The sequence below is a fragment of the Cladophialophora immunda genome, assembly GCF_000835495.1.
Source record: "Cladophialophora immunda strain CBS 83496 unplaced genomic scaffold supercont1.2, whole genome shotgun sequence".
Taxonomy (NCBI): Eukaryota; Fungi; Ascomycota; class Eurotiomycetes; order Chaetothyriales; family Herpotrichiellaceae; genus Cladophialophora; species Cladophialophora immunda.
This window is the reverse complement of record NW_015622542.1, coordinates 4,260,979-4,272,206: the sequence shown is the minus strand read 5'-3', so window position 1 is coordinate 4,272,206 and position 11,228 is coordinate 4,260,979. Positions and strand designations below refer to the sequence as shown.

The 11,228-nt window shown below is 52.5% G+C and overlaps 1 protein-coding gene and 1 non-coding gene across 2 annotated transcripts; both read right to left on the bottom strand.

Moving 5' to 3' along the window:
• Window positions 1-4,791: 4,791 nt before the first annotated feature.
• On the bottom strand, window positions 4,792-6,121 carry PV07_03763 (uncharacterized protein; the record flags this gene model as incomplete). The annotated part of the gene is made up of 2 exons (XM_016390517.1): window positions 4,792-5,746; window positions 5,880-6,121. 2 exons carry the CDS (start codon window positions 6,119-6,121, stop codon window positions 4,792-4,794), a joined length of 1,197 nt encoding a protein of 398 aa, XP_016252419.1.
• A 4,812-nt stretch (window positions 6,122-10,933) lies between these two features.
• On the bottom strand, window positions 10,934-11,007 carry PV07_03762. The gene has a single exon. It is a non-coding gene; the product is annotated as a tRNA-Ile (tRNA).
• Window positions 11,008-11,228: the final 221 nt, after the last annotated feature.

Sequence of the window (11,228 nt, the reverse complement as noted above, 5' to 3'; positions counted from 1 at the left end):
CCATGTACCATAATGCTGGATCTATTCAAGCCATAGCTGTCAGTGTTGTACGTGTATTGCTGGCTGTGAGATAGGGGCAGGATTCGAAAGACATACGTCCCATTGGCTTGAAAGCGCCTCGGAGCTCTCCTTCTTCGTTGAGACCCCAATAGTCCTCGACCTTTGTTGCGACGCCTTGGCCAAAAATGCGCTCAATGTCTGGTTTTGCATTTCCAACAAAGCCCGTGCAGAAGACAATAACATCGGCCGGGATCTCGGTCCCATCGCTGAATGCAAGGCCTGTTGGAGTGTAATGCGATGGCAGGGCGTCTGACTTCATCTTGATCTGTTTGAGAAGTAGACGTTGTTAGCGAGACCCAGCCCAGCTGAACGCGTGTGTTTGGTCACTACTCACTAATCCTTTCACAATCAGCTCTGAGCACCCAACATCCATGTGATGACCGCCTGCTCTTTCACAGATCTGATACCAGATGTCGCCATACCTTGCAACCCGGAAACCCGCGGCCTCCAAAGCGTCGAACCGAGCAGGCTCTTGACTGGCCATTCCATGAAAGATTTGGTTGCTGACCAAACGGAGGACTGCATAAGGTGTTGAAAAGAATTCAAAGTCGGCTTCCGATGTCGGGATAGTTGTGTTGTATGACATGTCACTCAAGGTCTTGTAGTAGGCTCCTGGCAGGACATAGGTACGTGCTCGTTGGACCATGGTTATGCATGATAAGCCTGCTTCGACCATATCCTGAGCCACGTCATGGGCTGTGTTGGCGGAACCCACTACAATGGCAGCTTTTCCCTTCCAGAGATCTGGGGATTTATAGTCGGCTGAGTGGATGACTGTGCCTTGAAAATCGAGTCGGCCTGGAAGATTGGGCATGGTCGGGGTTTGACCGCAAGCACCGGCCGCCATGATGATATTTCGACTTTTTATGGTCTTGATTCCACCTTGCGTAACCTGAAGAGTCCAAACCTTTTCTCGATCGTCCCATGATCCAGAGTCCAAGTTGGCGCTCAACCAGACCTGTTGGGCGACTCCAGCTCTCCGAGCGAAGTCCTGATACCCTTTGGCAAGATCATCTTTGGTCAAGTACTCTTGATAACCTGAAAATGTCCGATCAAACGGTAGATGGCCGAACTCACGTGGCGTGTGGAGTCTGGCTGAGTCGTATCGATTCTTCCAGTTGTCGCCGATTTTAGCATTCCGCTCGAGGACGAGATAGGAAACACCCAATACTTCGAGGCGACCCGCAGAGCTCAACCCTGCTTGACCCGCACCCACAATGACACAATCATATATTTTCGTCGGCTGTTTGCTGGCATGCAATCCATTGGCACCATTGGCGCCCAGGGCACCGTTCATGCCATTTGCCTGGGTGACTGAGTTTTTCTCTCCCGAATCGGTCCAGGTGAGTTTATCGACATTCGGAGCCCCCTCCAACTGGTCGAGAACGGTTCGTATCATCCAGATTTTCCATGTGCTGTGGCTGTCGTGGATCAGGGATAATAGCCCTCGACAATGTGCGGCCGGAGCAGCTTCTGTCTTGAAGGTAAACTGTACGTCAACCCATCCATTCTGACCGATTTGAACAGGTCTGATTCGGTCAGGGACAAAGGCGAAGTTCTTGGCCTCCCGGGTCGCGCATGTCGACGACCAGCCTTTCATGATTGATGCAGGTGTATAGAACGTCCTCAAGGATCCTGTGAGAGCGAAGGTATCGCGCCATAGGGCTCTTTCGGCGAGGATGCTTTCGTTCAGGCAGGACAGCGACTGGACAAAAGTTGCGGCTGCTGCGGCGTCAAGTTGTGCTGCAGCGCCATCAGAGGGCAAGGTTGGAAGTTCTGTGAAGAGAGTCTCGAGAACTGTCCTTGGTGCGTAGGGAGCGCCTTCGACTGTCATGGTAGGCGGTGGTGAACCCACGAACTCCAAAGTTTTGTGCGGATTATCAAGCCAGAAATCAACCCCAGAGTCGGTAATCCCCACGCAAGGTCACTGGTGCTCGCAATAGAACTCATGCCAACGAACCCTCTCTGCCAGTATATTATACTTGGCCTTTTATACACTCTTGTGCGAGACCTGGCGAGTTTTGGCCCGATACCATCTCGAGCACTCCCAGCCCTTTCGAGAATTCGGGCCATTTGCCGGAGAGAGCTCCGTGAAGAGAAAATACACTTCCTTGTTCTGATAACCCATACACAATACGACTAGAAGGTGGAAGAGTCCGAGGCACCAAGCCGCGATCCACACTGGGAGGAGCGGAAAGAGGGGCGGAACGAGGGGCGGCGTGGTGGGTCTTGTCTTGGCGGTGAACTTCGCCTCCGCAAAGCTCAATGTGATTAACGATATATGCATCAATACCGACCTAAGGTAGTTTTGGTGACCAGAGAGCAGAGGCTGCTTGATATTCTACTGTATCTCCACATTGTGGCTACTCGTGCGGAAAAAGAGACGAGGTTCGCCTCGTGCGTGTGTCGAGTCGTACCTAGCACAAAGTGGGAGCCGGAGCAATCCAACTATCCGTGTGTCGATTGACATGTATTTCTCCCCACAATGTACTAGTGCCCCCTGACTCTCGCTCTAGATACTCCAGTCCTGTTCATATTGAGTCCTTTTAGAGCAGAAGGCACACGAGGAGAGACTGGCGAGATACCGGCAGCAAAGCAAATGACACGAGGGGCGGGTGTAGTGTGGCAGATGTCCACCCACACTGCACTTCACCACACCCCTCCACCTCGTATCCCCGGCTTTCTCCCTTAGACATGTCGAGGTCTCCCTGCAACGGCTACATTCAATCCGCAAAGCAGAGAACTCGAGTTGGACTTGGCTGCAATCGTAGGTTTTGGGGGCTATAAGAATGGGATCCCCACCCTTGATAGAAGACTCTTGCCCCGCGAGAAACACTATCTCATCACCATGTCTTTCGGACCAGGAGTCAAGCAAATCGTTGCTATTAGAAGGAAGCCAAACCTGACGCGCAAGGAGTATTTGGATTATCACTTTCGCATTCATGGCGCCATCACCGATGGGACCGAGAACAAAGACGACAAGCCACAGTAAGAGTACCTACCGCGGTCCATCTCATTCAACAACTTGACTAATGTGGTTGGCACCTTGATAGCAAGTACATCCAGACCCATGTATTTGACTCGGTTTTCGGGCCGCGACAAGGCGGACCCGTGAATGCCAACCAACCCTGGCACGGGCGCGATGATACAACGGAGATCTACTTCAGAGATTGGGAGCATGTGCTCCGTTGCTTCACGTCCGACCACGTCAAGGAGAAGGTCGGCCCAGACGGAGCCAACTTTGCCGATTACGAAGCCAACATTGTGCTGATGGCCCGCGAGAAAGACGTCCACGTCCCCACGCGACTTGCATCTCGCCGAGAGAACACCGGCGTCGACGAGGCAGACGCGACGGTTGCTCTGTGCTTCATCTCGGGTACCCGACAGGAGATGGAAGGAGAGCAACTGGAGGCCACCCTGAGTCCTCTTCTCGTCGATGCTCTCGAGCGGCACTGCCATGATGACGTCTGGCGACTGACGGCCAACGTTGGCGTCAAATCGGACAGGTTTGATCTTTCCTCGTACTTTGGAGGTCAAGGCATGCCACGCTATTGCCTGGTGTACAAGGTTTTCCTCAAAGATCGCGCCTCGGTCCCGATTTTCAGGCGGAGTCAACATGTCTTTGAAGCCTCGGCCAAAGAACACGTTGATCTACACACGTGTTTTGTCTTGTTCGCGCAAGAAGTTTTGGTGATGGATATGAGCAAGGACATCAGGGTATGTCGTTGCCTTTTTCTTCCTCTGCGCTTTCATTGAGCTAATTCATGGCTGCAGTTCGCCCTGGACCGCCAGCCTGATTTTCCAGATTTGCCTGGACCCACGCATTTGAAGTCCTAGAGAGAAGAAGGATGTGCTACATCATCGTGTTGGCGGGACTCTTTCATAAAAGTTTGAATCAAGCAGGCTGTAATACCTCTGGAGTGTAAGCGATGGACGGCGCGATCGCTCGACGGGGTTGGCTTTGGATCCCGATCCCTGTGGAAAGGCTTCTGGAATTTTGATGATGATGCTCGCCGACTAAGGGGCCAGTCGGATACTCCTAGTGATAACAACTAGATAGATACCCGTATAACTCATTGGCCCTTTATTTCGTCCTTACTCGAGACAACGGGACTTTCAAGGCTTCTTGGGCTTCATAAAAGTGGAACAAACCGGACTATCCAGCGCCTTACTTTACGCCGAGCAGGAAAAGAACTCCCTGGAGGAAATGAACTTCCATCCCTTTCACGTTCATTTATCAAGTGCAGTGATTCTGGAGGAATATACCAGTCCAGTTAGAAGACAACGGTGCCTCAGCCGGGTACACTGGCGACTTGCTTACGGTGATGTTCTGACCTTTACGTATCTTGTTGTGTTCTGCCACTTTTCGAAACGTTCTCACACTCCTAGAACCTCGCTGTCGCCGTATATACATTTATACCGTTCCAAAGCCTCGGACGAGTGTTGGTTGGTCGCCGATGAGAGCTCCCAGGGCAAGTTAAGAGATCTTGTTGTTCGACAACTGCACAGAGTGTAACGCTCGTTGGTACGCCGATAGCAAGGCGGTTCTTGTGGGGTGCTTATTGAGGTACAACATATGCGATATATCTCGCCAGTTGGTGTCACCTCAAGCTCGCACCCTGTAGGTGGGCTGGCAACTTTCGTAATCTCTGTCTTTGCTTTCCATTGCTGCACAACCGATGGAGTGGCCGACGAAACGTTTCGAGCGCAGAGGCAGTGAAATCCCCCCTCTCATGGTGGATTGCACGCAGCTCTTCTCGACCGTGTTATACTCTGGTAACAGTACGTGATGGTAGATGCCACCGCATGACTTAGCTGCCAAGCAGGCTTTGTGTTCAGAAGGTCGCAGCCTTCACGGACGAGACGGTCCACCGGCACAGCGCCTTCTATCAAGTCCAACTCGAAGCCCGATATCTCGTGGCCAATGGTCGCCTTCAAGCAGCAGTGGTCCAGGCTGCCAAGCAAGTCCCTCCTACACTCCAAACACCGACCAAGCTCCATTCCACGTGGCCCGATTTTCAACTCGACGTATACCCAAATCGTCAAGACTGCAAGACACAGGACCAATGAGGCATGAGGACTTTTCGGACTTTTTGTTCGCATTTGCACGAATATCTGAATGGCGTGGAGAAGGGCAACCTGGATGCTCTGTGGTTGCTCCAACATCCAGGTCGAGAGACGGTGCCTCGTCACATCAGCTTCTTGGTAGTTTGCCTTGTATCCCACAAAAGTGTAGAGATCTGTAACGGTGACGTGAAGAGATATCATAGTGCAGTGGTAGGATTGAGAGATGAGCTCTTGATGGAGCGGCCAAGTCTTTTCAGAACAAGGTGTTCGGATCAGCCGTTCGTAACATTTCGAGAGAAGATCGGTCCATTCCGATCTGGAGTGCGGATGCTCCTTATTTTGGAGGCAGCGAAACTTTTCGGCAGCTCGAATATACTCGCGAATATCCTGAGAAATGGCCAGCATGACCAGGAGTCTCGAGAACCCACCAAGAGTCCCTGGGGCGGTCCCATCTCTGTACAATATTTCGACCCAGGTGTCCAGGCTCGGTGGATTCGGATCTAAATCTGCGTCCTGCTCAGTACCTGCCTTGACACCAGGAGCAATATAGTTGTACCTTGTTTGACGCGCTCTTTGTTCCAATCTTCCAATGTAACTGCTTCCCACAATTCGACTGGAGCTGGAAGAAGGAATTGACGTGTGCCGGAGATCATTAGAGGCGGCAAGTCAAACAGAAGCGACCCATGAGTGTCAGTCGCCCACGAGTCTGTTAGCTAGCAAGGAAGACCAGTGCGAAAGTGCAACTCACCCACGCCGCAAACGCTGTTCTCTTGATTGACTCTATCCGCCTCCAGGCATCTAAGTCCTCTTGAGATTGCATCCAAGTCGCCACGTCCTGTTTGACGCTTGCACCGTCGAGGTTCCGCAAACGTTGCTCTTGAGATATTACGAACAACCCTTTTGATTTCTGAGCATAGTCCAGATATTCGAAGCTTCCACTGCAGCTGAAGATGACATGTGCTAAGAAACTGACTTGCTGATACCAAATCTCCATAGCCAGCGTGGTTTCCTTCCCAGCCTAGTCCCCAAATTAGCTTCGGCACGCTGTGACCGTGATCTGGAACAAACTTGCAAGACTGTCTAGACCCTTCCGTAAGAATGAACACATCAGGTACATGGTTTGTTGCTTCGTCTCTGCAAGGAACGACACGCCGATCGTGCAAACACATAAAACCAGCAAATAGTGCTCCGTGTCTGCAATGAAGCTGGCCGGCGAAAGCACCGGGAACAGAGGGGAAAATTTTTCAAAATACATCTCAATAAACGAATTCAGCATTTCTTTAGTCGGCAGGGATATCCTAGTGGCAAAATCCGCATGTTGGCCGATAAGTTCGGTCAAGCTCGCTTGCAAACCATCATATCTCGTCCGCAAAAAGCAGGTAGGCGGCAGGTGCGACTGCTTTGAGAGAGCACATCTGTATTCAAGGTCGCTATTGCAGACGTGAAGATCCCGCTGGCGTTCCCTCAGAGGTGGTGTTGCGGGTTGCCTACTTTCCGCATGAATAAACAACCATGGGAAGTCGTTGGTAGGGTCAGTATGAAATGGAATGGCGGAGGTATTACAAGGGCTCAACAACGGCCGAGATACCTCCGAAGGGCTTCTCAGCCATGAGTCCGGTTGCAGGGAGGGATGATCCCAAGCGATTTCATCTCTACCTGGCTCTGTAAGAAACTGTCAGCTAAGGGTGGACCCAGAGAGGAAGTAACGAGAGGCGTACCTGTTGATGGAAGTGCTTCCACAGGACCAGCGACGCAACCATCCAGTAACGACACTGAGCCTAGTTCATCACCGTTCGGAAAGGACAGGCTCGCAGAGACGAGAGGTGACATTTCCTTCCGCGGTGCCGGTTTCTTGGGTTCGGAATAGGTGCAGACACTGCTGCGAAGCCGACAGCGGCCGCACGGACTACAACCATCGCAGCGCTGTTTCTGCCGACGACATTCCTGACATGCAGATTGTATGCGTTGACGGACATGTGTCCTTCGGGTCCGATTGTCGGCAGCCTGAGCTCCATGGACGGTTTTGCAATGGCGGACCAAAGCGTCCCTGGAAATGGAAAGACAAGGGGTCAGCCTTGTCAAGCACCTGATACAACACTGCGTGTGCCCGGTGCATGGATACACTCACTGTCTAGGGAAGCTGCTGGCACAGTCTGTACACTGGAAAGGTCTTATCTTTCCGTGTATCATGAGATGGCGCCTGAGGTGCTCTCGACGGCCAAACACGGCTCCACAGAAGCTGCATGCGCAATCGAGCAAAAACTCCATCGTCTGGAAGAGTGGTCGTCGGATGGAGGACCGAGACTGACCTGCACTAGATTTTGTTTGTCGCTGAAAAAAGCACGGCGGTCAAGGAGAAGAGAACCCTTTGATTCCAAGTCAGCACATTCGTGGGGCAAGTTGGTCCTTTGGTTTCTTGGGGTCCACCTGCTCAGAGAAGTAGGAACCTAGGTAGAAGACTCGGAAGCAATGTAATAATTAGGTACAGCACTAATTACTCCACTGGGTAGCCAAGGCTTGAAGCTGGGGAAAGACAATACCCACAGGGAAACCAGGAGGCTTTCGGTTACGAACCTCCCTCTCTCCGCCCCTCGACCAAGCCCCGGCCCCTCGTTCTCCCTATGCGTGGTCTGAATGTTCAAGAATCTGGGCATTCGCAGAGCAAATCCTAGGTGGTTCACTTACGCAGTCAGATATCGTCGTCATCACTGGGTCGGGGTCTGGCATTAGAGAGGCAACTTCTCGGCTGTTCGCGCAACAAGGAGCTCAAGCAAGTCATGATGCTGGATATAGACAGGGGGGGACTCGCCGTTGTCCAAGCCTCGATCCGGACCGCTGGACACAAGACAGACACCTAAGCGTGCAATGTTGCAATGAACAGTCCATTTCTGCCGCAATCGAGGACACGGTCTCCAAAAATACCAGAAAATCGACGCTCTCATAAATGCCGCCGGCATATGTCCATTCCATGCGGTGCGCTCGTGGGCTGCCCGACAGAATTTATACCGCCGTAGTACAATACCAGTCAATCTTAACGGCTCCTTCTATCTGACTCGTGCGGTGCTGCCGCATATACAGAAAGCTGGAGTACAGGCGCATTATTCACACATAACCGGCAAGTTTCGAGATTCCTCAGCCTGGCATGGCTTTCTACGTGGCTTCCAAGGGCGGTGTGATTGGACTTGTTCGCGCCGTGACTGTGGAGGCTGCACCGGGAATTCCTACCAATGCAGTCCTCTCTGGGCTGATTGAGACAGCAGGCGTATTGTCACACCAAGGATCTTCTGAGCTATTTGATGTCGTTGTTTCTGACCCAGATTGTCAATAGAAGGGGCAATCCATTGGACATTGCCCGTATTTTCTCCTTTCTTGAGAGTCCAGAGGCGGCCTTCTGCACGGGCCAGTCAAGGGGCGCTCGGTGGAATAGCCTGATTTTTCTGAGTCCCTACATATTCCCGACTGGATGGACGCGCTAGGTTCGGTGCCAGCAGGTACGAAGCATCAATTGGCTCCCTGGTGTTATTGAAGGACATTTATTCTCGGGGCTTTTCTATTCCGCTACTACCCATATCTATGAAACGTGGATGTTGACCCTGGGCGGCCACTGTCCATCTCTCCACTTGTCGAGCTGCGCATTGATCCTGTCCACATCCAACCCCTCAATGACGGCGAAGGAAGTGGGCTTGAGCACCCCATCATCGATCAACCTGGGCAACGCCTTGTAAAACTGTGTGGCTATCTCCCGGAACAAGACCGGCCGACACACGAATTTCCTGAAGTTGTAGCCTTGCTGCTTGGGCCCCACTTTGGCCTCGTCGATGGTGTTTGGGCGCGACACGGCCAAGGGCACCATGGTGCCCTTCTTCGAGTTGGACAGCATGCGGATGCCCTGCGTGTGATCGGCTCGGTTGTTGCAGTCGAGCACGTACAGCAGGTCATCACCGACGATCTCCCGGACTTTGCGCTGGATGTCTTCGTCTGGAAGGCTCCGGTCGATGACATGCGTTGCGCCGAGGGATTTGAGATCACCTTCGCCGTGCTTCCCTGCGACGGTGACGATGGTGCCAATCCCAACCCATTTGGCAAGCTGGATTGCGAACCTCCCGCACGCGGAGCTACCTCCGATGATGACGATGCTGGTGTTCTTGTAGTCGAAGCCCGTCGTCGATCCGGCCAGTGGTGATGGGATGTCCAGGCCAAGGGGCGATAACACTGCCACATACGCCGTCAAGGGGTTCAGGATGACCGTGTCGGCCTGGTCAGGGCTGACCGAATCGGGCAGAGGCGCGATAAAGTCGGCGTCGAGGACAGCATATTCCTGGGACCCCTTTGTGTCTGACACAACAGGATCTCCCTGGCCCATGACCTTGTCCCCTATCTTGAAGGCGCTAACCTTTTCGCCAAGTTGGACGATTTCCCCGACTATGTCGATTGCGAGGACACCTGGCAGGTTGTCCTTGCCGACAAAGTAGGCGATCTCTCGCACTAGCCCATCATGCGGATTCACTGTGTGGGAAACGAGTCAGCCAGGATTCACCGTGTCTTTTCATCGGGGGGTACTCACGTCCGGCAATGGAGACCTTGACCAGGACTTCGCCCGGGCCCGGCTTTGGGATGGGTCGTTCAATCAGCTTGACAGGCTGTGCTGTCGCGACCACGGCAATAGCTTTCTGGACAGACATTTCTGGAGTGTGTCGATGTTGTTTCCTACTCCCTCTTGAGCACGAAGCTATAAAGGATATGTGGAGACCGACATTTGGCTGGTAACAGAGGCGCGTTTATATCGATCTCAGTGCAAGCCGTCGCGCTCTCTGGCTTAGTCAAGCACATTGCAGCAGATTTGGAAGCAAATGTCGTGCTTCGTATCAGAACGGCATAGCGGCTTGGGATGGCATACGTCGCTTGGAGTCTTTTGACAAAGCCGCTCCCTGCCCAACCTGCTGGTGTTCTGTGTGTACACAATGCCTGCTGTGGTGTGCAGGGATGCATCGGCGAACTTTCGGCAGAGCGCGTATCAGCAGCACATCATCACACTCTCTCATAGTAATTCCAACGCCATGATGTGTCTAGAATGGATGGTTGTAAGTCATCTGAGGCATAAAGGCTAAAAGCGGCAAACGTAAGCCACGGGTGCCGGCTGCCCTTTGTCATCACACTGTCCCTTTAGTTGATGTGGCATCATTCGATAATTACCTGGGTATAGATTCAGGAAAACAGTTTCCGTGATCTGTGAGCTGTGCGCAGCATAAAGCCCCTCGTCCTGTAGTAGTGGAAGTCTTTGCGCGGGACATTAGATGGTTTGATGACTATTCACCCCCAAGTCCAAGTGGGGACTCGTAATCACAACTCGTCTCCCCTTGGACGGCGCGAATGACATACACATACGCACGCCCGACCACCGTCCAATTGGCCGGGGTCGAGCTGAGTCGAATTGCGAGGCCGCGGGTTATGATTACAGATCGCGTGCAGGACCTAGCACGGGATGGGGGTTTTACCGACAAATGCGGCAGGATTTTAGCGAGCATAGACGATTAGAAGGGATCGCTGCTCGAAGAAGTGCAACAGCAAAAGGAAACGGACAACGAGACGTGGTCAGCCATGTGCACCGGGGTTCTCCTCACTCCCACGCCGTTATTTCAAGGTTCAAGACGCCGAGGGGGTTCAAGTGCGCAAGTACCCGGGTATATACGTGGGTGGTATGTAAGCAGGGACACACCCACACTACTGCCTCAACCGGTATATATACATCACACAGGTAGCTAGGTCCCCACAGCCAAATGTAGGAGATCCCAAAAAAATATACGATTGGTCCCTACGAGGCTCGAACTCGCGACCTTGGCGTTATTAGCACCACGATCTAACCAGCTGATCTAAGGGACCGTTTAGTTATTGGATTGTGTGAAAGTTTGTCAAGGTTGAGGGTCAACTCTGATTGGTCGAGAGAATTCGGATAATGAATATATATCTCAATAAAAATCGAGGTAAAAGGGTTGTACCGAGTAGTCACATGTCAGCCCACCGGCGTTGTGGACATCCAGCTAAATTACTCTGTACAAGCAACACAGGCCACAAGGAATCACACCCTCAAAGCGGTCGTTCCC